Source organism: Anser brachyrhynchus, assembly GCF_964034855.1.
Source record: "Anser brachyrhynchus genome assembly, chromosome: 2".
Classification (NCBI taxonomy): domain Eukaryota; kingdom Metazoa; phylum Chordata; class Aves; order Anseriformes; family Anatidae; genus Anser; species Anser brachyrhynchus.
The window spans coordinates 159858338-159884203 of NC_137695.1; the positions used below are offsets into that span (position 1 = coordinate 159858338).

The window sequence follows — 25866 nt, forward strand, 5'->3', positions numbered from 1 at the left end:
GAACGGCTGTGTGGTGTTTAGCTGCCAGCCGGGTTAAACCACAACACTCCCTCTTAGCTTTCCTTCCGTTTTGTGGTTGACTTCTCCAAAAGAAACTTAACAGCAAATTTTGTTTGGCCCGCTCGACATCTGTTTTTCATCCCTGGGCTGGGCTCACCAGTATGCTCAGATCAATGGGTGCTGGTGGTTTCTTGTCCCTGCCCAGGACTTGGTGTCAACTCCTTCATTTGCTTCATTTTTCTAAATATCTACAGCATGAGCCAGGCACCAGGCTCCAGAGTTCACAGTACAAACACCAGAGGTTGATGGGGCACCTTTGGCTGATCATCATGGGAAACCAGTTGCTTCATAAACCTGACAGCATAAAACATCTCAGAAACGTGCATCCTTCCAAAAATGTGCAACCAAAACAGAGCAGACTTTCAAGACAATGCTTTAGACAAACCAAAGGTCTCCTTTAGCTACCAGATACATCTCATCCAAAAAGAAAAAAAAAAAAAGAAAAAAAGAAAAAGAAAAAAGAAAAGAAACAAAAAACAACAACAAAACCCACTAACCACAAAACAAAGGCCTTGAATTGTTTGGATGAGTTCTAGTTTCCCCTAGAACACAGCTGAGCTAGTGACACTGCCAACTCTTCTCCTTTTTATTTTATTTTTTTTTTCCAGAGAAGCAGCAGGGGCTATGACCAGGAAGCTCTGGGCTGTTTATGATAGTCTTTGGCTGCCTGCCCTTCTTCTTCTCTGTAGACACCCCCAGGCCTCCTCTACAGAGCTTTTCTGTCTCCCCTCAGCTGCAGCTCTTGCTGGGAGAGGAGGGAGCAGAGAGCCTGGAGTGCAAAACCGAACAAAGCCCAGCACAATCAATCGTTTCTGTGCCAGGACCATGGTTTTGTAGAAACCATCGCATGATCTCTACATGACTGGGGTTTGGCAACAGCTCTCAAGTTGGTTTGGCCCTGCAAAAAAAGAGGGAAATAGATATGGGGACATCTCCTTTTCCAGATGGACCCCGTCCATGCCACCCTCCTTCCCTCCTCCCTCCGTCTCCCCGCTACCAGACGTTGTTTCCTCTCTCAGTCACATTTGTTCCTTTCTGCCTTTTCCCCAAACTCTGCTGATGAGTCAGAGTTGGGAGACGAAGAATGCTCATTTCAAAAAGTGATATGCTTACAAGAGCAAAGAGCCAGGGGAGCCAGAAATCGTTGCCCACTGAGGCTGGAGGAATGTCCAAAACACTGCCGGAAATACATTTTACCCCTCTGTATTTGTTTATGAGCTGCTTGACCAACATGAGATAACCAACCTACTGTGACCAGAAGAAGACGCTGAACACCCCCTCAGTGCTGGCCTAACTATCAAGCAATTACCCGTGTTTCAGGCAGGGTGGATTGTTATTCCATGCGGTGCTCAGAAACTCGAAGTGACAAAAATATGTCTTCAAGGACCTCTTCAGAGCAGTAACGATGTGAAGCCTGAACATGTCAAAAGGGCTGTCTTTTATGTGTTTCCTTGGGTGACTTGAATGTCTGGGGACACTTAAGATTCAAGTAAGCTTAGGAAATCAATGAGAGTTCAGTACCTACCTTATTTAGACTCTCAAAAATCCCAAGGGAAGCTTGTCTGCAAAGCACGACTCTTGAGAGAAGTAATTATCCCAGAGCTACACACTTTTATTTCAGACAACAAGGCCATCCTGGGGAGCTTTTCCTAACCCATCACAGTCCACATACAAAGATGTAAGTGATACCGGCCAGGACACCCAGGGACATCACTCCGTAGCTGCTTCGCTTGCTGCTGACTCCATTCACATTGCATAATGGCTTCTCACAGCAAGAAACCCTTTGAGAGGCTTGGTTTTGTTGCTGACTTGCTGCTGGACACGTTGGGGAGCACATCTTAGAGATGACATACTTAGGCTTGTTGGGCTCTAAGAAAGAAAAGATGGGGGAAAAGGAAAGAAAGTCAAATGTAAGAATCGTTGTTCTCACATTTCTAACTGTAAGATGTTCTAAATCTGCAGTGGTGAATAAAAAAGAGCCATGGACCAGTGCCCAAGGCAAATATGTCCTCTGTTCTGGACTGGCAGCAGTCTGGCTATGTCCACACTGCTGCAACATGATGCTGGTCCTCTCGGGGCTCCATGGTACATCTCTCCCAGGTGAAATTAGCTTGCGTGGGTGGCTTTCAGTTCAGGCTGCCCAAAGCAATGTTCAGGCTGGATCGCTGCCCACCAGGATGGTTTTCCTGCAGCGGAGAACCTTGTGGATGTATTTTATGAGAACACATGGAGGTGCTTGAAGGTGCACCTTCAACCTCACCTTGACCTTCACCTCAACCTTCACCATGAACCTCAAGGGCCAACCTGAAGGATTGTGCATGGCAGAGGGAGTCAGCCATGGAGCAGTTTTGTCCAAACACTTTTGAAAACCAACCCTGGGAGTGAATATTGCCATGGCAAGAGCTAGCTGGAGAGGTCACAGCAAAACTGGGGGAGAAAACCGTGAAGCAGTATGCAGCCCTGGGCTGGAGTTCACTCCCTGGTGTTGCTATACATAGCATCAGCATTGCCCCAACTCCTGGTAATATTATCAAGTATTTAGTGATGCTGCAGTGATTGCAATAAGGAGCAACAGGGTCATTGTCTCCTAACAGTTGGTGACTGGGGTAATTTTTTGCGTACGTGAATTCCTGGGACTCCTGTTCTACAGCCCAAACAAAAGCATTGTTCAGAAACTTACTTGTTCCGACGTTGTCACGGATAGTCACACAATATTTGTCTTCCTTTGCACACATGGAAATGGTCAAACAGTTCTTGTTGGACTCCTGCTCTTGGCACACATAGCACATAAACGGATAAGCTGGAGGGACAAAAAAAAAAAAAAGAAAGAAAATTTCATGGTTTAGGAACTACAATACCTGCAAACCAAATATCTACATTTTCTTCGTTATAGCCTGATGAATGCTTGTGTGTGAATGACCAGTGACTTACTTTATCCCCTGACCAGTGGCAGCAATGTTAAATCCCTCTCTGTCTCATACGCCTCAGACTGCAATGTGTTATCGATCTGTTTGCAATCTCTGGCAGCAGTAGATGTGAGTGGAATTCAAGGATTTGGCATCTTTTATGATGGAGATTATTGCTGAGCAATAGCTTCTCTGTCCTGTAAGCTCTGCCACGTGAATTACTCAGTCGCTTCTCCTGCGCAAGGTGTACACAAGGCTCACCAAGGAGAACATGAGGATGACTGAGGCCCAGAGCATTTTGAGGAGGTGGGCAATGCAGGAAGTGGGAAAAGCATCTTGCTTCTCTTTTATCTGGCTGGGAGAGTGAGTACAGTCACAGATCTTTTCGTGAGGTCCAACACCATTAGCTGAGCTGGCCTAACCTCAGTCCTAGGAAGTCTGGGCAGACTAGTCAGATGCTCTGCTGAACTTCTGCATGCTGCTGTAAGGTGAAGAATAAATGGGAAGTCTTAACCAAAAGTGGCGTTTAAGTGGTAAATGCAGATTTGGTGGTATACTTCACACGTCTGGAATACAGATACAGAAGATGCCTGAAAGGGCAGGCAATGATGAGCTGTCCTGTCTTTCAAGGGTGTTCATCCTTGCCCTGAGATGCAGAAGGTGGTGGGATGGATCTCTGGAGAGCCTCTGGAAAGTGATGATACAAAGGAAGAAGAGCAGAAACAGGAATGTGTAGGAGAGAGGATTAGTTTCTTTAAAACCACAGTTATTTCTGGAAAGGGAATCAACGCAGAATGCTTGCCAAGTTCCTGGTAAGTCTGGGGAGACTGTCAGTACAGAAAGGGCAGAAAGCAACACTCCTGTGAGTGCAGTTTTGCCTGAAAAGAAGTTGGCTGCAAGAAAGTGGAAGGGCAACGTAGGTCAGAGAGGACATTAAATGAGAAGTCTGAAGGAAGGGAAGGGAAGGGAAGGGAAGGGAAGGGAAGGGAAGGGAAGGGAAGGGAAGGGAAGGGAAGGGAAGGGAAGGGAAGGGAAGGGAAGGGAAGGGAAGGGAAGGGAAGGGAAGGGAAGGGAAGGGAAGGGAAGGGAAGGGAAGGGAAGGGAAGGGAAGGGAAGGGAAGGGAAGGGAAGGGAAGGGAAGGGAAGGGAAGGGAAGGGAAGGGAAGGGAAGGGAAGGGAAGGGAAGGGAAGGGAAGGGAAGGGAAGGGAAGGGAAGGGAAGGGAAGGGAAGGGAAGGGAAGGGAAGGGAAGGGAAGGGAAGGGAAGGGAAGGGAAGGGAAGGGAAGGGAAGGGAAGGGAAGGGAAGGGAAGGGAAGGGAAGGGTTTATGCTGAGAGAGCTACAAAATTGTGTAGCTTTTTTTTTTTTTTTCTTCATCATTAAACAAGCTGAATCTTCATATCCAGGGTAAAACATGCTAGAATAGCATAAATATTGGGTAGAAATGTAATAATGTTTTACCAAAATTGTTGGCACATTCTTTTATGGTGTGTTTATGACCAAGCTCAGGAGACACAATCCAGTGAAAACGCAACAGAAAGGGGGCAAATGCAGACATTAAAACACACTCACAGCCCAGTTCACAATGGTTACTGGTCAAAGCAATCTGAACAGAGCAGCTCATAAGGCTCTCCATGAGCTCTGCTGTGGGCTCAGTACCACACATTATCATCACTAGTAGCACTAGGGAAGCAATAGAGGGATTGCCTCATATTTTTAGATCATAGAATCACAGAATTATAGAATCATAGAATATGCCGAGTTGGAAGGGACCCATAAGGATCATCTAGTCCAACTCTTGGCACTGCACAGATCTGCCCAAAGTTTAGACCATGTGACTAAGTGCACAGTCCAATCGCTTTTTAAATTCAGACAGGCTCGGTGCAGTGACTACGTCCCTGGGGAGCCTGTTCCAGTGTGCGACCACCCTCTCGGTGAAGAACTTCTTCCTGATGTCCAGCCTAAACTTCCCCCGCCTCAGCTTAACACCATTCCCGCGGGTCCTATCACTGGTGTTTACAGTGAATAGGTCTCCTGCCTCTCCACTCCCCTTCGCGAGGAAGTTGTAGACTGTGATGAGGTCCCCCCTCAGCCTCCTCTTCTCCAGGATGAACAGGCCAAGTGACCTCAGCCACTCCTCATAGGTCTTCCCCTCTAGGCCCTTAATGATCTTCGTCGCCCTCCTCTGGACACTATCCAACAGTTTAATGTCCTTGTACTGTGGTGCCCAGAACTGCACACAGTACTTGAGGTGAGGCCGGAGCAGCGCAGAGTACAGCGGGACAATCACCTCCCCCGACCGACTAGAATGATGATGCCAAGGAGAAATTAGCTGAAAAAGTACTGTAAGGAGAGTTCTAGGTGATTTTGGCACATGGATGTGACAAAACGGTAAATAAATAAAGAAAGGGTGCGGTTCAAAAAAGAGAAATACATTGCACTAAAATAAAACTGGCCACATAACACAGGATGAGGAACAACAGGTTAGGGTACAATTAAGAACTGCAATGTAAACAGCGGGAGCCAACAGTGTCACACTACAGCAATGAAAACAAATGTCACTCAAGGGAACACAGGCAGCAACGTCATGTGCAAGATATGCAAAGTGCCCTTTCCACTCTGGCAAGACCTCGTCTGAAACACCGATGTCCTAATCTGTACGCGACACTTCAAAAATATGCGAAGCACTTGGAGAGGGACCAGAGGAGAGGGAGAAGTGGTCAGAGATCTTGAAAAGACAACCTTGTAGAAAAGGTTGGAAGCATTTCATTTGTTTAGTCAAAGTGAGATAATGCTGAGGAAAGACACAGTGACCTTCGTCAAGCACGCAAAAAGAAACTGCAAAGAAGGTCGTAAACTGTTCTTCACAGCCTATGTTGAAAACACAGGAGAACTGTACAAAAAGAAAGGGGTGTTAGCTATTTAGATTAACTCTCTAAAGGGAAAAGTGTCTGAGCCTTTCCAGGCTGTTCAATCTTCTTTGTTGGAAATTTTCAAGGCCACATCACACAAAAGTCTACCTGATCTGGTCCAGCATTGGACCAGGGAAAAGGATTGTGACATTTTAATATTTCTTTTGGACATATTTCTATACCAGTGAGTTCATAGAAGCAAATGACAACAGACCCTCTTGGTGGGCTGTGACATCAAGAGTTTTGATCAAAAGTTGGCACAGAAATGGAATGGAGCCCCAGATACAAGAGGATAATCAAATAGTTCTGTCCAACACTGCCTTTGTCTCTGCACCAGTCCAGAAAGTTGTGATCTTTTTATCTCGAATGTGAAAGACTTGAATTAGAACAACTAGCTGTCTCTGATCAAGACTGGGCTACAGAAAGCTGCTGTACAAAAGGCTGTCCTAATGTCCATTTGCAAGGTAATGCCAATATAAAATGTCATCAGCTCACTAGAGCAATAAGGTACACCACCATGAAATGTGTCCTGGGTCTCTGTTAGCCTTCCACATCATCCTAGGTAATACTGAGGATGTTGCCCCTCATAATTACTCTCCTGTCTCCATTTTGTGTGATACCAATCAGGATAGCACTCTTGTTTTTACAGTTACATACCCCTTTCCCCACCCCAAAACTGACCAAAACTTGTGATCTTCCAAGCATGCTGCAGTGCCATCTGTCCAAAAAAACTTGGGAGTAAGAGGTTGATACATCAGAGAGCAAGAGTTAATTAAATGTCTTTCTCAACCCCTGCTAGATATGTATCATGGTTTCTGGGAAACCATCAGGTGTGGGGGAGATACTGCCAAACTGATCGTGCAAGTGGCATGTAGCAATACACGTGTATCAGTCCCAGAAGGAGGACAAACATCTAGAATAACTCAGACTTTGCTTCGGAAGGAGGATGCCATTAACATGACATATGCATACAAAAGTTCTTTCACCTCTGACTCCCATTTCACCTATAAAAATTCTCAGTGTTGTGTTTCCTAGGGAGCAAGACACACAACATGCCACATGGCTCAGAACAATGAAAGAAGCAGCTGTGAGGAGAAGTCTGTAAAATATGTAAAACCGATATGGGTAAAAAGTATGTCTTATTATGACTTCTGGTGCTTTCAACTTACATCATCGGGAAAGATCCCACAGACCACTGCATGTATATAACAGCACCAGGTACAACACAGTTAGAGCTTTATCACTTTGTACCACCTGCTGGGTGGAAGAACTAACTTTATCAGGATCTTATTCTTGCAGCAAATAGAGAGCTCATTGTTAATCAAGGTATAGATGGAAGCTGGCAGCCGCGTGGCTGCAGCATTGCAATATTGCAAAGCTGGTGATGGCCCCCACAATTCCTGCCACATGGAAAGTTTACGCCATCCTCTCTATAAGCCTTATTTTAATTAACAACAGTATTAGAGGCTCACCTTGCTCCACGCACAGGACAGCAGCCAGCAAGGTGACAAGAGCAGTCTTCATCTCCACCAGACACTCTCAGCCAGACTAGGAAGGTGTTTGGAGGGCAGGTTATATACCTTTGGAACAGCAGCAGTTTTACAGGTTCCAGATGTCCCGCGGGTGGACATGAAATCAACCCAAGGGTGTGTAATGTGCATGTGGGAGTTCTCCATGCTGGAGCCCATGGAACAGGATAGCACCTTGGGGAAAAGTCCCTTTAGCACCTCGTTTATTGCTCTTCCAGTCTTATGAGTAATGGGAAATGAGGGAAATGAGGAGCTCTCCTCTCTTCTGTCTTCCTTCACTTCCTCCTATCTTTCTTCTCAACGGAAGCAGGAGTTGCTCTGATGAAATAGCGGAGCCTGCAGGCACGGGGAAATAGTCCTCGCAGTGCGTTTTTGTAATCCACTTAGATAGTCTGTGCGTGATGCACCAGGGCTCATACCGCTTTCCTTAATTATTTCGCAGAACCAGAAGGCCAGATTCTCAACTGGCCTACACTGATTTAGCTCCAATAACGTCAATTTTACACTAAATGAAATTAGCTAATGGTTATTTACACAGAAATTTTTCCTCAAATTTTCATGTTGGTCTTCATATCTTTATCATTTTTCTGCTACCTGCAGTTAATCCCTGTGCTCATTCCTCTCTTGGTTGTACTTCTCGAATACCTTTCAAAATCCCATAAATGTTTTATTTAATGATGTTTTGCTTCTATTTTGGGGATCTTTTAGAGGGTCTGCTTTTCTCCGCACCCAGCAGTTTCTGGAAATCAGACCTCTGCTTATAATACCACAAATTGGCATCCTGGAATTGCCAGTCTACTTTGAAAAAGCCATCTCTCACAATATCTTTTTCAATCTCTCCTCTTAAATCAGTCCGTCTCCCTCTATTCCTCTGTGTTGCCCTCCTCTGAATTTCTTAAGATCTGTTTCTGACATTGTGGGAAATAAACCCTAATAGGAGCTGCGTCTTGTAAGAGCTCGTGCTGCCATCTCAATGTTCCTCGAAGGTGAGATTAGTCCTGCACAGAAGGTAGCAGAACACACAAATGAAAATGTTGCCAAAACCACCTTTTTCTGACAATTACATAATAATGTAGCAGGCAGTTCACTAGGAGCAGCCATCAGGGTATTTGCTTGGTCTTTGCAGCACAAGGGGTTGTTTCCTTTTTATCTAATATGATTCACTTAAACACTGGATGATTTCCTTATCCTCATGAGTTTCTGACACTTTTCAGGCCTTCCTAGAACTGCTCCAGGAATGACATCATCAGGTTGTGAATTCCAGAATTATTCAAGGCTGATGTCAAAACAGACATCCCTGCTCTTGGTTTGGGAGATTGGTGAGGTCAGCAGGGGTCATGCTGGTGATGATCAGATTGAACCTTCTGCTTTGCTGAGGTCAATTAGGTTTACTGTCCAAATGTGTTAGAAACAGGTTGCTCTTCCTAATTAGTGGGTGTCTCCTCCTGCTGATATTTTGCAATATGGGTAAAAGAAAGCAACTGTTTTTCCTTTGTTTTGGTCCTATTAATTTCCCCATAGGCTTCTGTACTGTGTATTCCAGCCTCCCCTTCTCCGTAACTGAAAGACTGATCCAGTTATTGCCATATCCCCCGTCACGCTGACCTTTCCAACACCCATTTCTTTCTACATGAACCTTCATGCAATAGGATTTTGGCTCAGTCCGTTCATCAAGTCACCAGCTTATTAGTCAGCAAGTGAGGCTAAGCACTGCCAACAAGCATGTACTGAATCTAAGAAATTTGAGTAGGAAACAAGCTCTTCTATGTCAAACAGTTATCTGGGAGCTGTCCTCAAGATATTAAAGTCTTGGTTATTACCTAGGCCTACTGTAATGCTGGAGCATGCTCTCTTCATAGCATCTAGAGAGGGCTAATTTGCAGCCCAGTGACTAAGTTGCAGTGATTCTTTCTTTCTCAAGAGGACAGATTACGAAACTCGAAGCAGTCAGAGGCAATAATTAAGCAGCCAAACTAGGGAGGCATCTCCTGCTGACCATCATCACAGACCTCAGCCTGGAGGAAGGTCTGGAGCAGGCCAACCAGGGACACCAAGGAAGAAGTAAGATTGAGGAGGACCAAAATAACTATGGGACTGAGTCACCTCTGTTGAGTGATCTCATCGATACCCATTTGGGAAAACTAAAATGGACCTCAAAATGGAGCCATGAGTTGGCCACATGACAATAGAGCCACAGCTAATTGTGAAAAGGGGTTGTTTTGCCACTTTCCACGACTTTCAGAAGCATTTTAGACCCATTGAAGACCTTGTTCTGATCTTACAAATCCATCTTCTCTCTTGCTTTGTCACTGGTGCGCTGGGTTGATCTGGTGTTGATCTGATCTGGACAAACAAGCAAAGAGAAAGGGAAGAAAGTTGATATTGTGAGGGAAAACAGGGCCAAAGCATTCAAGGAGAGCAGAAGGCAGCATAGAACCTTCCGTTATCAGTGGTGATAAAGCCCTGAGTTAGGGAAAACAAGGACCAAGGTCACATCACCTCCCACAGGTGCCTAATTTAGGCAGGGCAAGGCCTCCTTGGCTGATTCAGGTCCTGGCGCAGTGACTCAGAGCACCAAAAAACGAACTCTTATATAAGCCCAGTAGAGAGAGCCAGCTGCCTCCCAGGAGCAATCGCAACTATCTGAGTGAGATGCCCTTCTTCCTCCCAGGAGCCCTCCAGGCACCCCAGATGTCTCTGCAGGGTACCTTGATGTTTTCATGGGAGGAGTATGCAACCATGGGAGCCAACAAATAAGAAAACTGGGGTGGAGGGACCTGGAATTAGGCACCTGTATCTGCACGCCAGATGTCACATCAGGATTTCTCAGGGAGGCTGGCAGAGCGGAGTCTCCTCTTACACAACACCTATTGCCGAGGAGGGTTCCCTGTGGAAGCTTTCATGGTTTGAGGACCTCCTGTGCCTCAGGACAATTCAGATAAGACAGATAAGGAATCTTTTATGTAACCAGAGATGTCGGTCAATCTCGGTGGGTTGTGTTGCTGGGCACGAGGGAATGTAAAACCTGTGGGGTCAGGGAGAAACCAGGTGCGAGGGAGGCAGGCTGCGGCCCACAGATGGAGCTGCTCCCTTCAGGACAAGCGTCCTGGCTTCTCAGTGCTGTTCATAACTCCTTCATGTGATGGCCGTAAGCAGACCGTGAAACCCTGCATGGCAGAAGCAGGCTCTTACAAATGTGTTCATCCCCTTTTCCCACACATTCTTCCTTCATGTCCCAGCTTCCCTCCCATCCCAAAACAGAGGCTCCTGCCAAGCCCAGGTAGCCCAGGACATGACCTTGTTTTAAACCTGGATGCCAAGAGCAGCTTTGAATTCACAATCTCAAGAGGACAAGACCTGTCCTGCAGTCACCAGTACTGCCCCAGCTTGATCTTGGCCTGTGCCAACCAGCGCTGTCACTAAGAAATCCTAAGCCTGTGGACAGCAAAGACTGGAGGCTACTTCAAATAGTTCGGTCTTCACCACTGTTTGGTCTGGGAGTGGGGCAGAGGATGGTCATCTGAGGGCACAGAACAGCTCTCCTGTGTTCAAGATATTCAGACGTGTGTGCCACATGAATATCTCTAAATTTGGCAGGATGGGAAGAAAGATGAAGGGGGTAGATGGGACAGAAGTTTGGAGCCAGCTCAGCTGAAGGATGGCAGCACAATATAAACCATAGGGACAACGAAGAGTCTCGTGGCTAAAGGTGGAATATCCTTGGCCAACCTTTCAGTTGCACTGAGGATAAATAAAAAAAGAGATGAGGCTATAACAAGAAAATAGAGGTTGGAAGCAAAACCCAGGCCAAGACTGGACAAAGAAGATGATGAGGAAGGCTATGAAAGAAAACAGCCAGGGTCTGCATAGCCAGGCACTGGACATGGAGGGGAGGAAGGGTGGGAAAGAAGGCATTGGAGTAAATTGGAGTAAGAGGAGGCTGTGAGACAACATTTCCTTTACAAACCTGTTACAAAGACCTGGGAGTTGTGAGCCTTGCTCCTCTGCTCTTGGCACATCCCCACGGTTCTCCCTGTGCGGTGAGCCTATGAAGCCAGAACCAGCTGGGTGAGCTGCACCCAACTAATTACCCCGGGAAATCTTTGTCAGAGTAACCCTAATGGAGAGCTTCTTCAGCTCAGGAGAAAGCATTTCAGCCTCACACGACTCACTTTGGGAGGGTTTAAGTGAGCAGACTTCTCAGTCAGAACTAAGATTATTTACAAGGAAGGTCAGCACAAAGGAATGTGTTCCTTCAAATTTTAACCCTGGTAGAAAACTTGACTAGCAAACGTAAGAGATTTGTTTTCAGAGTTAATATTTTGTTACAGATGAAGCTGAAATTTCAACACTCCAGCAGACACACGGTAGAAACCGCGTGTCTTTTCTGAGGGGTTTCCTTTAAACACCATGCAAGATACTTTTCTTCCCTTTCAAGATAATCCGTAATGCTTATAAAACAACTTTCACTGGAAAATCTTAAATCACTTTAAAGAAAATTTAGTGCTCAAGATCCCTTTATGTTGGTCCCTCCTTGTCTCCTCTGTTTGCCTGCTGGAGAGCTCAGCAGCCATTTCCTCTCCGCCAGCTGACCCAGAAGGGAAATTGAATGCAAGTCAAATAGAATGCAGTTTACTCTGAAATGGAGTCACAAAATGACACTTCTGCCAATACAGAAGAAAAAATAAAAAAAAGAAAGCCTTAGGAGAGGCTTCCTGAAGTGAATGCAAAGCAATTGCAATATATTTCAGCATTATTTCAATTCAGTTTGCAGACTAACGCCTCCACTTTTGTTGCTGCTAAAAAGGACGCATCCAGCCGCTGTGTCCAATGTACCATACCACACACTCACACAATAGTCTAAAATAACACTTTATTGTGCCCAGCTTCTGCTTAACAACTATAATATCAAAGGCTTCCTCAGCAAAATGATGCAGGGCAGAAAATGGCATAAAGGGATAAATGGCGCAGGAGGATGGGAAGGCCAAAATGAAGGGGAAACAATGTATGGAGTTATGAAGTTTTGTGGTAGGAGAGATGGTGCCTATATGGTACTCCCATCCCTTTCTCTTCCAAACACCATTTTGAGGTAGGGCCATACTCTTGTGCTTGCTCATCAGAGCACGGAAAGAGCAAACATATTTGCCGATGGGATGTGACACACCAGGTAGGAGAAACAGGGCAGGGCCGCATTGACCCCAAAAGAAACTTCTGTACAGACAAGATCTGGAGCCCTGGCAATGCAAGGACAGGCAGCTCCTTTTCCCCCAGACCCTTTAAAACCCCAGCCGGAGGATGCAGGCGAGGCTGGCCAAGACGCCCACAGCTATCATGGTGTAACTGGTTTTCACGCTGCTGGCCCCGCTGATGTTGCACAGGGAAGACTCGCAGCAGCTGGTGGCGACACCGGCAATGCCAATATTCAGGTCAATGGATGGGCAAAATGCAGAGCATTTCTTGGTGATGTGCTGTTTGCGGTCATTGCCTGAAGTGGGAGAGAGAGACAACAAGGAGAAAAGTTGTATTTTTTTTTTTTTTTAATGATAGACTGTCTGCAGAATATCCACTGGGGAGTATATTGTTCTATACTTAATGCCATCGGTTTTCCATTGGGCTTTGCACACTGCATCATGATTTGTTTATATATGACCTATGGAGACCATCCCTAGACCTTAAGACTCCTATGTCATTCTCAGAGCCAGCTGAATGCAACCTGAAGCAGGGATTTGGAGATCTAATGCATTTGTACAGAGCAAGATTGCGAGACTTCATCGTCACCATGCCTTGGCTTTGCTCCTTCCACAGCACCTGGTCCTTTCCAGTTCCACCACCTCTTAAGTATATATGTGAGCCTGCAGATTAGACAAGGGTTTTGTGCAGATAAATCTTTTCTTTTCCATTGTTTCCCTCTCCTGGGTGTGCTTAATAGCACGTGTGGTATTGTTGTGATATATTGCGACAGAGACGTGCTACGCTGAGTTCCCACTTGCCACAAGATTTCCTCTCCGCGTGCCATGATCCTTAATTCTTCTGCCACACCTTCTGGTGGGAGGACACCCTGCAGTCAGCCTAACCTGAACCCCTTTGGTCATCAGAACCCTAGGACAAGCTGCACACTTACCAAGTCCTGTGGTGGAATATGTCGTGAGGCAGTACTTCTCGTGGTCAGAGCACGTGGTTGTACTCAGGCACTGTAAGTTGGACGATGCATCTTTGCATGTGAAACACGTCAGGGAGAAAGCTGCAACAGAAGAACACAGAGCGCATGGCTCACCTCTAGGAACATTCCCAGGAGCACAAAACAGGAACACAAAACAGATGGTGCTGGCCCAGACTGAGGGTCTGGCAAACCCAGCAAAAACAGGTAGCCCAGGGAAGCATAAAAACAGGGCAAAGATGTATGAAACTTTCCCCCAGAAATTCTCCTGGACCCAAATTACTTTAAGCTCGGATTCCTGACACTGATGTGGTTTGCTTTTTTAGCAACCCTCCAGGGATCTCCATTCTGGATACTTACTTGAGTCTCTCTTAAAATTTTGGCATCCCCAGAGGTGCTTTTCGACATAGCTCCCCAGTCGAACACTACTTGCAGCCCAAACCCCTTCTGAACTTTTTCTAACCTGGCTCCTTCCAGCCCCGTTGGGTGGCCAATGGATCTTGCATGGAAAGAGACCCGCTGAGTCCTGTCTGCTCCTTTTCACATCCTCTTCAAGTTATCTGAAAAGCCCTGGCCTACACATATTTTCTCAGAACAAGCAAACCAACAGTGAGTTCTTCTTGAAATCTTTTGAATACAGAAAGGAAAAGAGATCTGAGAATGACCCCTGTGGCCACACAGAGTGTGACTTTTTTGCTGCATGCCTCCTCAGCATATCTCAATGAGGAACGAGCAATGCTGCTCTGCACCTCACTGTTTGGTGGGAAGACAGATGCTTGCATTTGACTGGTTCAGATTTGGAGCTCTCCTGTTCTAGGAGGCAATCCTGGACCCGTAGATGACAGGACTCAGCAAACCAGCCCCCCAGCTGCAGCATGCTTCTAGCACAGCCATCCATGGGTGAAGACTGTAGCACCACGAAATTTGTACATCTGTAAGACTGCATCTGCAAAGTGCTGTGCTAATCTGCATGAATGAAAACAGTTTGCACACAACTAGGCTCAAGCAGCCATTCATAGCAAAGAGATCCTTGGGGAAGGTTTCTTTGCATGATAAGAGGAATTTCCTGCTCATCTGTTTATCTGCAGCAAACACTCCTGCAGTAATGTCACCCAATGGGGATTAGTCTCATTCTTCACATTCCCAGACTATCCCTATCAGTGGCCAGTTAATATCCATCTTATTCTTGTACCATCTCCCTCGCCCTTCTTCTTCCTTGCCCAAGCTTCCTTGTCCTTGCTGGTGCCTTTGCCAGCAATGTCCCAACCTCATTTCTGCCCGTGTTTGACCCTAGACAAGTCCATCTGACCCAAAGAGGATCCCCAGTGCACAGGGTGCTGCCAGCCATGACCTGACCCCATCTCAGGTCATGAATCGAAGTGACTGGGGCATGTGCTGCATTTCACAGGAAACCACAAAACAAAAAAAAAAACACCAACCAACCAAACAAAAAAGCCTTTTAGGGAAATAGTCATCCTCTGTGTACACAGCCTCCTCTCCGACCACAGCTAGCAGCCCCTTTGCTTTTTCCATGGCCACCTAGCACTGACCTTCACTGTCCTCTTGTGGTCTCTAGTCCTTGCAAATCATTCAGTATTGTCCTAATGCTGCAGGCAACATTTTTGAGTCCGGGACCTCCTTTAGACGACCTGCATGCAAACTGCTGATGCCTCATTCTCTTCTCTTGTGCAAACCCCACACAAGTACTCCACCCCACAAGGAACCACCCATTCCTCCTGGGTTAACTTTATACTACAACAGAGTCCCCAAACTGGGTTTTCCAGACATGCAATTCATTTCATTCATTAATTAATGCAGCTTCTTTAATCAAGCCCATTCAAAGAGAAACTTCCTGAATCTACACAGGAAATAGTGGTGCTTGCTGGATGCCCAAGCCCTGTTTCATCCCAGCCTCCCAAAGCTGGTAGTTTAGGAGCCTAGGTGCCATGGGAGGAGGGCAGGCACATGCAAGATAATTTTGCCAACCTCCCTCTGTGCTCAGGAGGTTTCTTTCGAGCTCAGCATTTATTACAGACAACTTTGGAGACACGTGGCTGCCTTTGAAGGTCTCCTGCCTGTGCCCAGGCAGACCTCTGCTCTATATGAAAAGGAACATTCCTCAAGGAAGATTTTCACGTGAATAATTCGAGCCACCCAGATAAACAGCTTACATATGTAAAGCATTAGCAAGTGCAAGCAGTAGCAGATGCAGGATTTGCACCGTTAAAATCGGTAAGGTTCAGGATTAATTGGAACAGCTACCAGCCTTCTGGCTACGTTGCACAGCAAAGTGGTGCTGCCTATGTGTTAATTTTACTGACTCCTTTAGTAAGTTTGCTGTCTCATTACATGATCTTTTTAAAAAATGTGATTACAGTTGATAAGCTGCAGGAAAGGGTCCGTTTATCACCCTCGAGTTTCTCAACCCCATTGAGCACAATGATTTAGCACATGCCAGGTTTAAAGCCTCTGAAGTCCCAGGGTAAGAACATTTACAGCCTCAAATTAACTATGAGCCTCAGTGCCCTGCTAGGTGAGGACCAGAATGGCCATTAATTTGCAGGTAAAGCCCTACAACAGAGCCAGAGAAAGATTCAGTTTGCAATAAGGCAAAAGCCGCCTGATCTGAGGGAACAAAATATTTCCCTTGAAATAGTCAGAGGGATGTTCAGATAGAGGAAAAAAGTTATCAGAGTGAGAAGGGGACTCTGCATCTCGATTTCAGGTCTGGGATTAATGTTGGCGATGTTACAGCTCAAAGCAATGAGCTGCAAGAAAGGGATGGGAGCCAGAGCTGCATTTCCTTATGGCATGACCATCTCTACCATTTTAGGTAATTAAAGCTTGTAATTGCCTCCAATAAACAAGCAAGGAAGAAAAACAAAAGAAAACAAAACAAAACAACAAAAAAAAGTCATGCTTTACTTTATGTTACATTTGCAGCCTTATTGCAGATATTACCACCTCCCTATCCACAACTGCATAAAGCAAAATTAACTCCCCTTCTCACAGAGCTGCACCAAGTCTCAGGGCTCCCTGCATGGAGCTGCTGCAAGGGCTGAGCTGGGCCAGGTGAGGTGGGTCTGTCATCCCCCCCAATTCAGCCCCTCAGCACCCTTCCAACATCTCCAGGTAGGGATACATCCTCTGGCTGGAAGACCATCTGCTAAACGAAAGGGGTCAGCTGCTTCTTGTTCTGAGAAATGCAACATCCTCTAGAGCAAAACGAGGCTCAGCATTGCCATCCGTGCTGCAAAATCCCCTCGTCTCCCTTGCGAAGTCAAAGGCACGCCCCAGCTCTGGGGTCTTGCAAGCACAAAGCAATCCCTGGCGACTCACCCCTCTCCGCGCACAGGGCTACGGCGAGCACGACGAGAAGAGAAGGCTTCATCCTCTGCAGGTCTCGCAGCCTCCAGAGCGAGCAGGACTCACGCAGGGCACTTTTTATACCTCTGCAGTGTTTGCTTTGATGCCGGGATAATAACTATGGGGTTGCAGTGTCAGATGATGAATGATTGAGAAGGACGTGTCAGTTCTTGTGTGGGGAAATACGTTAGAAATCTAAACGAACGTGTACCTCCCCCCCCCCTTTCGTTTCTGAGTTGTTTCACAATATGGCTTGCTCATCTGCTACTAAGTACGCAACAGTTTCTAATTCTGGGTAAGTGGAGGAAAAGCCAAACACGAAAACAAAACGGTGCCCACGTGAGAAGAGGAATGTTCGCCTCTCCAGGCTCGCTTGGGTCTCAGCGCCGGCTGAGGATCCTGTCCTTGCGCACTGTTTTCGTGCGTATGGAAATGGCTTGGATTTGAAATGGAAATTGGGATCGAAACATCTTCAAAATGTCTCCCAGGGTTGTCAATGCAGCTAGATCACAAGAGCAATCTCGCTCCACCGCATTTCATAGGGGACCAGAGATAATTTTCTGTGGGCCTTTTTAATATTGCAGTTCAAAATCCTAAATGTTTCTGTTCAGAAATTGGATATTTTATATGAGGGAAAATGTTGCCTTATTGGAAAATAAATTCCACTGGGCAATGAAAATGACCACCTAAATTAAAAAAATAAGAATAACACCCACCCACCCCCATCACATTGAATAAGCTGTGAATTTTCTCACAAATTGCAAAAAAAAAATGTCAAGGAGAAGAACACAAAACAGTGAAAGCATGGAGAATGAGGGGCTGCTTGATCAAGCTTCTCAACTCATTAAGTCTTTAGAAAAAAAGAAAAAAAAAAAGAAAGAAAAAATTACAGCCAGCCAAAATTATTTGAAATGCCAAATAAGAATACTCCACTGGGTTTCCATATAGTGCTCTTTATTCCTTCTTTTCGTGTTCTCCCTGTACAAACTCAGAATGTTTCTCATTTTATTCTGATTTCCGTTGCTTTTTCCTCCCACCATTGCCTCTCTGCCATCTGATCGTGGGGACAGAGGCACGGTCCCAAAAAAAATGGACCCGTCTGGATCTCTTTCACACGGCAGCCGGAGCAACCTGCGTGCCCCAAGCTTCTGCCAGGGACTCTGCCCCTTGCTGCTCTCCATCTGTTGTACTTCCCCTTTTTCTTAGCCTCAAAGCCGCTCAGATTTCCGTCTCCCACTAAATATGTGGGCTTTCGGTATGACCCGCCTGTAGTCATTATCTCATTGAAGAAGCATGCCTTAGCTCTTCAGGTGATGTAAGTCTTTCCAACCCCTGTAAATTGGAAATACAAATATTGCTAGTATGGAAACCTGTGTGACTAAGGTGAGGAAATTTCTGCTTTCTCAATAGGTAGAGCATGAAACTCAGTTGAAACAGAGGTGGCAATTAACCAGGAAAGCTCAAAGGAGGGGTGTTGTTTGGCATTGTAACGCCAGAGCCTTTATAACGTACCAGCAGGAGGAAAACCGAAGCCTGCACCCTCCATACCGGGGACTGCAGCCCTCATCTCCTTGTGAAATAGTTTATTTGCTCCAGTCCAAAAGAGACGTCATGAGTCTTTATTGGTAAATCAACTTTTTATTGCAGACTATTCGAGGTAACAGCAGAAAAGGGGGCTCCAGTCACCAGGCGATGCCGTTCTGCAGCCTGTACATTGCACTGCAGAGGCAGCCCACATTCAGATTTATTTCAGCCAACAGCATCCATTAACAGGTACAGAAATAGCAGCTCAGCCAGGCACTTTTTTTTTTTTTCCCCTCCCTTGTAGTCTCATCCAAGCAAAAACTAAAATATCTCTTGTCTCCTGCAAGCTGCTGAGATTTTGAGATGGAGAGGCTGTGTATTTTTTAAAGGAATTATCGCAGGGATTTTCTGTCAGCTGGGATTTGCCATTAGATGGTCCTGCACTCTTCCAACTGCTCCCACGTGTCCCTCTGATGTTAATGCTATCTTCATCCCTCATCAGTACCAGGTGAGACAGATTGAAAAGAATCCAGGGGGACAGAAAGGACACAGATCATTAGGTCACCGGAGGGCGCAGGCAAAAGAGAAGAAAATATTGCAGTTTACAAGTATCTGGAAGTTATGAAAAGAGGAACAAAGGATATAACTAAGAGTGAGGGGTGTGAGTGTTTTGCTTGTCTTTTTCAAACCCTCGTTGAAATTGTCATGTGAGAAGGAAGGAAGAACAATTTATTTTGGTGAAAACATGTATTTTTCATGAAACAAAAGCTGAAATTTAAAACTAACTATGATGCTTAATTCAAATGTTGTTTGTGGATTTTTCCAGTTTACCTAAAGCTTCAAGAACAATTTCAGAAATTACTGTGGTTAGCGTACGGGGAAAGAAAAGATGGTAAAAGTGATTAAAAAAGAGTGCGGAAGCCAAGTTTCCATTGGACTCTCTGAACAGAAATGCCACAACACTGCCATTCTTCAGCTAGCCCATATATACTGTATATTTAACCAAATGCCAGGACACCTTCCTTGCCCAGAAACTACATCTTTGCAGAATGACTAACCACCACCCCATCCATCCTCGCAGCCTGCAGCCAGCTCTGCAGTTTCTCCCCGCCGCCCAAGCCCTTTGCAGCCTGCCTGGAGCAGGGCTCCCCTCAAAGCCAGCTGGGCTGAGAACAAGGAGGGGGTTTTCCAGGTGTTGCTTCTCCACCAGCCCTCCCGAAGCTTAGTGCCTGTGGGATGCTCAGCCAGGAATTACAAGAGTGGATTGACAAGAGAAGAATGACAAGAGGATCCAAGACTGCATGTCGTTTGATCATCTTAAGTGTAACTCTGCTCCTCCAAGAGCTCCTCAGGGATCTCCACCTCATCGCCCCCATCCCCAAGCCTGGAAATGCAGCAGGGACAGAGCTGAGAGCTCCCCATCCCATCAGGCACCATCGCCTTTGCCCGTTCCCCATTCCCCATAGGAAAATCGGGAGCAATCTCTTGGCAGCAGCTTCTCCAGGAAGGTTGCCTCTCAGTGAGGACAACTCCAGCAGCACCGTCCTCATCTCGGACATCCCCAGCACCATGGGGAGGGCCTTTTACTCATTTTAAAAGATGAAATCACCCACCTTGCAGAGATCCCATGAGGAGCTGCTGGCACAGCCACGAGCGCAACCTGCCGCCCCCCGCTCCCGCGTGTCTGTAGTTACAAAACTCCTCTCTGGTGCTGCAAGCGCCACCTTGCAATGGGGACAGCGCAAATGGCTTTGACCTTTCCAGATTGACACCTTCATTCATCAGCTCTGAGTCATCAGGCATAATGTGGGGCGTTATGGATTGGCTTTCTTGAGCTGCTGGATGAGACCGAGTCAATGGAGAAAGGCAGCCAAGGGAGGATCCCAGATGCTAAAAAAATAAAAGGAATTTGATGTGAAGTAGAGATTCAAAGCACAGCCCTTTCTGGAAGACCGGTTTTCTCAAGCTGAGCTTAGTGTGGATATGTCAAACACGCTCTAGAATAACATAAATCTTTATTTTGGCTGACAATTATCACACACATGATATCAAAAGAGCTTTCTCGGGGAAAATTAGTACAAAACAACAAATCACATAGGGGAAAAATAGGAGCTATACTGCCATGCCATTTTGTGGATCGGATCTGAAACAAGATCTTAGAAAAAACATAATAGCACAGACCCTGATGGAGACACTTGACAGAAGGTGTTGGTTCCTCGGTTTGGCAAGACCGTGCAGGTCCTTGGGTCGTCATGTCTTCTCCTACCTGCAACCCTCATCACAAACCTGCCCTGATGACACAGACCAAACTGGCCACAATTCCCAGGAGCATCACAGCGTAGCTGATTTTCACGCTGTTGGCCCCACTGAAATTGCACAGGGAGGTACCGCAGCATTTGGTGGAAATGGCCGCCACGCCAAAGTTCATGTTAGTCTCAGGACAGTCAGCAGAACACTTCTTGGTGATGCGGTATCCCATGTCCTTGCCTGGATGGAGAACAGACGAGAAAGGACAGCCGTGATTTAAGATTCCTCTGCAAGTCCTGACCAGAGGACAATGGGAGGAGGTATATTGCTCTACGCTTAATTTGCAATGCAGCAATAAAAGAGATCGGTGGATTTGTTGAGTGCTGGGTGAATATCCACTCAACCTGGCTCAAACGGAGGACACTAGAAAGTCCTTGCTAGAAACCCATACCATGCTTCATGTAGCACAGCAAAAATCACTCCCAATGCATATTCAATTCCTAAAATCACTTTTCTTATGGCCAAGCCCTTTCTGTCCTCTGTTACAAAGTGTGGATGTGAGCTCCCAGAGCAAGGAACAAGATCTGCTCGTGAAAATCTGTTTGCTCCAGCCAGCCCTGCCACGAGGTGGTGAGGAACGTAGCCCACATGGTGGCTCACAAGGTGCTGCTGGGGGATACGCACACGTTACACGACATGAGCCTTAACCCTCAGTGACCAACTCTTTCCAACCAGACCAACTACTGCCTGAAGAAATTATTGCCCATCACTGTCCTTGGAGACCAAAAAAAAAACCACAATAATAATAATAAAAATAAATAATAAAAGCCCTGATGTGTTATTACTACTCACCGAGCCCAGAAGAGCTGTATGTGGTTATACAGTATTTCTCATGATCTTCACACTTGTAGGTTTTAAGGCAGTTCCAGTTAGAGTGCTCATTATCACATGTGTAGCAAAACAGCGAGGAAGCTGGAAAAAAGCACGCATGACAAGCGTTAGTGGTTTCCAGCTATGCCCTCCTGGGAAGGAAGTGTCAAAAGCCCTGTCCCTTCTTGGAAAATGCAAGGTAAAAAGTACTTTACAAATGAGTTTGAAAGTGAAATAGGAAGTTGGTTTGCTTTGATTAATGAAGCTGAAAAGGCAAACAGAACAAAACTAGTTTTCTTTCTTTGCTTGAAATTTTTGGTGATTAAATCTGAAAACACATTTTTCAGCCTCAGCAGCGCTCTCGCGTGACTTTTCTTCCAGACCGAGCTCCATCTCCCCTGGGTCCACATTGGCCTGGTTGACAGCCAGCCTGCAGAAGCAGAACTTGCAACCTGGTATAGTTTAGTGTAGTACAGTTTTGGCAAGGGGAGGATGAGCTGGCACCGTTCTCAGGTGAGAGCCAAGTTTTTAGTGTTTTCAGAGTTCATCTGCAAAGCGCTGTAAAACATGAATTAATTAAAGCCTATGACACCCCTGTGAAGTAAATTATTGAGCACAGAGTCACGTTAAAGGGAGTTCCCTGGGAGAGGTTGCTCTGAACAATGGACAGATTATTTCCGCCATCGCCTGGAACAACGTGTCCTCGGTGATATTATTAGCAGGTCTCAGCCAGGGCTATTACAATGCCAGAAGGAGGTAGGATACCTGTTTCTGAACAAAAACTGCAGTAAATTGAGTCAAATTTGCAGGCTGGCCAGCTGGCCAAGCTAGGAGCACGGGCACATGCCATCGCGTTCCCTGGAGGTTGATTGACAATTGGTGGAAATGTTTTCCCTCCTGTTTGGAGTTTGTTGAAATGCTCCTTACATTCCTTATGTTTGTTGAAATGTTCTTGGCCGGGGGGGCTGAGGAGCTGAGCAGCTCTTGGGACAGCCAGCTCCATTGCCACCACCAGTCCTGGACAAAAGTGACCAAACAGCAGCCCGGGGAGGGTTCTTATTTAGACCAAAATTCCCCTGGTTCATACTCTTTCGGTTTTCTCAGCCCAGGAAGGTTCTTATTTCAACACAGAGCAGCTCCTTCCAATTGAACTTGGACCTGCTTTTTTAATCTCCTCCTGGATGTTCTCCAAAGCCCAGCTGCTCGGCTGATTCAAATATTTGAACCTGTCCTTGACATTAGCTCAGACAATTCCAGAAGCAGCTTTAGAAGAAAATGAGAACCCATTTTATGCCCCAACTACCCCAGGACAGAGAAGGAAAGGCCACCTCTCTGCTGCAGGGAGCTCAGGTGCCCTGGGTATGGCTCTAGAGCCACCTCTGGACCTCAACAAAAAACTGACCGTTTTTTCTGGTAGAAACCTACCCAAATGTTCTTTTCTAGTGCCAGGTATTGTGAGCGTGGGTGTTCTCCGTAACAACAGACAAAACAAGCCATGTAGCAGCCTGCTTTTAACCTCCCTTCAACAGACTCATCAGCACTCACTGCTTCTCCATGCGTGGACGAGTTAAACCTCTCACTGCTCCCTCTGGAGTCCTCCGACCTGATCTGTGTGCTGCTACCCTTTTGCATACCATGCCAGAGCAATCCTTGCTGCCTAGCTAATACATGATTGCATTTTACAGCCCCTCAGGTTGTCCCTAGTTTGTTCCCCTGACAAATCTCACATAGCCATTCAAACCACTTCCTGCTGCAGATAAAGCCAAGACCCCAGCACATGTGCAAAATCAGCTGAAATGCATTCATGCTCTCTTGCACTGACTGATGCAAGAAAAAACCCTCCCAGTCAGGAAACCACTTAAACCCTCACCGCTGTTGTGAAGCCTTGCCTACTATATCTGGCCTCCACCCCCCATTAGCTCTAGTTTTGCAAATGCAGCCAGAAGCAGTTTTAACGGTGAAAAAAAAAAAAAAAAAAAAAAAAAAAAAAGCCTTGCAGGACTCCGTGGGATTACAGACACACACAGAGCCACTGTTTCTCATCTGGATATTTCTGGACAATTTTCTACTCATATCTGCATCTCCTTTCAAAAGAGGCCAAGCACAACGCACCGTGGATCCCATTACAAATACACTCACTGCAAGACATTTAAAAAAGCTCATCAAACCTATGAACAAAGAGCTCTTTAGCCTTTCAAGTATCTGCCAGCAGCCTGGTTTCTTAATTGCAAAGCCATTGTGGGAACTAAAGTAAAATGCTGGCAGAAGATGCGGTCTCGACACCAGCACTGTTATCTTTATCAACAACTCCAGCAATTTCATTCAGGAACAAAAGTAAAACTGAAGGCAAAACCGTGAGCCCAGCTCTATTCCTCGACTGTTAGCTTTTTTTCAGTTCATGTGTCTGTCTTCAGATGCTCGGAGCACGATACTCCAGGGTGGGAGAAAGCAGAGTGGTGCATTCATCTTCTTTGGGTTATGAGCTGCTTGGTAGAGCTCAAGCAGAGGCTAAAACCCAACCGCACTAAATATTGTTTGAAGCAAGCGATACCAAAGAAAAACTGCACTACCAAGGCTTCAGCAACGGCAGCAAAAGCAGTCAAACCTTCTTGTTCCTGCGTTATCTCTACCTTATCTTCTGGTGTTTTCATCCTGGCTTCCCCAGCCTCTGTAGCATCTTACCTCGCTCGGCACACAGGACTGCCGCCAGCAGGGCAATGAGAAAAGCCTTCATGGTCGGTGCTCCCTCAGAGCCTGCACGGTGCAGGACGGGGCACCATCGGAAGGTTTTATACTGGGACTGTGTTTCCTTTGCCTTCCTCTGATTACAGCAATTTGAGGTTTTGGGGAGTGACGGCCCATAACATGGAATCAGCGCTGGGTGTGTTTGTGCGTAGGATCTAGCCCATTACGCGCAGCAATTTCTTCTCCCTCTCCTCCAGATCCAATCTGTTATTCCAAGACCTACTTCTGCTGACAACGTCTGCCTGGCTAATTGGGGGAACAATTTATGACTCAAGCACGGGAGTCCCTTCTAACTCGGCAGGGCTGAACCACGAAACTTGGAGCAAGGCAGAGGCAGCTGTGCCAGCCCGGTGTGGCTCATCGTTTCCAAAACAGCAGGCATCGCCTGGCACCCTCCATCCTTTCTCTCCACCATGATATAAAGCTTCATAGCTGTAATACTGCAAAGTGGGAGAGGAGGCAAAAATAAATAAATAAATAAAATATTATTTTGTATATTATAATCCAAAAAGAATTCTATGATTCTATGAGGGAAAAAAAAAAATGTATTTTCAGCGGATTGCCCACAGTCATTCAGAATTAACTCACTTGCACTAAGTGCTTTATGCAGGAAATATTTGCATTATAACATTCCTGCAGCACCTCTCTTTGTGCCCGAAGACTGTCACAGGGGCTCCCAAGGGCCCAGTCAGGGATGGGGTCCAACACTTTTGTTTGCTTTGCTTCTCTGTCCTCCATAAGCAACCGAGGTTTCCAGGTGACAATATTTGTTGCTACCTGTGGGTCAGCTCTGAACTCTGACAGGTTTTTCCAGTCCCCAGTGACCTTCCCAGTCTGTCTTGGCTCCCTCCTTCTGCTCCCACCACCACCACGTCACCGTCTCTTGCCAAACTGCTCAGCATGAGGCGGAGGCAGCAAGTGCATGAGAACGGCCACGGGAGTTAAACTGGGAATGGAAGGAAGTGAAAATGGTAAAGAAATGAAACATTTCCTGGTCAAGAAGGGATCCCAGCAGACCAGGACCCTTCATCTTTGGAGAGGGAAAAGACCAAGTTCAGAAGGAAGGTTTGCAAGGCCCGAACCACATGGAAACAGAATAAAGGACATCCAGTTGCTCCTTCTTTTCCCCCAAATTGCTCCCCAAGAAGTTGGTCCATGGGCTCTTCCTCCAATCCTCTATCTGCAGGATCCTGGGCAGGTGGCTCCTTGCCCAAACCCCGTGACTGGTCGTTTTCCTCCACTCATTCTTCTTTTGCCCAATTCTTCATTTTCTACAGCAACTTCAGTCCCCAATGATTTCTGTCTCTGCTTTTTGCCTGTACCAGGGTGGAGGGGATGAGCATCCAGTTTTCAGAGTCCTCCACTCTGATCTCTAGATTTGCCCTGACCTTGAGCATGAATCTTTAATCATCCTCATTTTTAACAAGGTTGTGATGGACCCACATGGCAGCTAATGTAGCAATTATGCTTAGGAAATAATCTGCTAAAAAGCCATACTCTGAACAAGACGTTGTACTAATACATCCACAAATGACATCAGGAAGGAAATAT

The 25866-nt window shown here is 46.1% G+C and overlaps 2 protein-coding genes across 2 annotated transcripts; both read right to left on the bottom strand.

Annotated features, from left to right (window-relative positions):
- Window positions 1-1651: 1651 nt before the first annotated feature.
- LOC308190570 (lymphocyte antigen 6E-like) lies at window positions 1652-9946 on the bottom strand. The gene is made up of 3 exons (XM_080582136.1): window positions 7350-9946; window positions 2741-2860; window positions 1652-1929 (listed from the first exon to the last, which is right to left on the bottom strand). Exons 1-3 carry the CDS (start codon window positions 7399-7401, stop codon window positions 1718-1720), a joined length of 384 nt encoding a protein of 127 aa, XP_080438262.1. The 5' UTR covers window positions 7402-9946; the 3' UTR covers window positions 1652-1717.
- Window positions 9947-12262: 2316 nt separating this feature from the next.
- Window positions 12263-24411, bottom strand: LOC308190726 (uncharacterized protein). Its single transcript, XM_080582381.1, has 6 exons — window positions 24253-24411; window positions 21553-21672; window positions 20735-20940; window positions 16903-17047; window positions 13528-13647; window positions 12263-12891 (listed from the first exon to the last, which is right to left on the bottom strand). The coding sequence occupies exons 1-6, from the start codon at window positions 24302-24304 to the stop codon at window positions 12683-12685; spliced, it is 852 nt and encodes a 283-aa protein (XP_080438507.1). The 5' UTR covers window positions 24305-24411; the 3' UTR covers window positions 12263-12682.
- Window positions 24412-25866: the final 1455 nt, after the last annotated feature.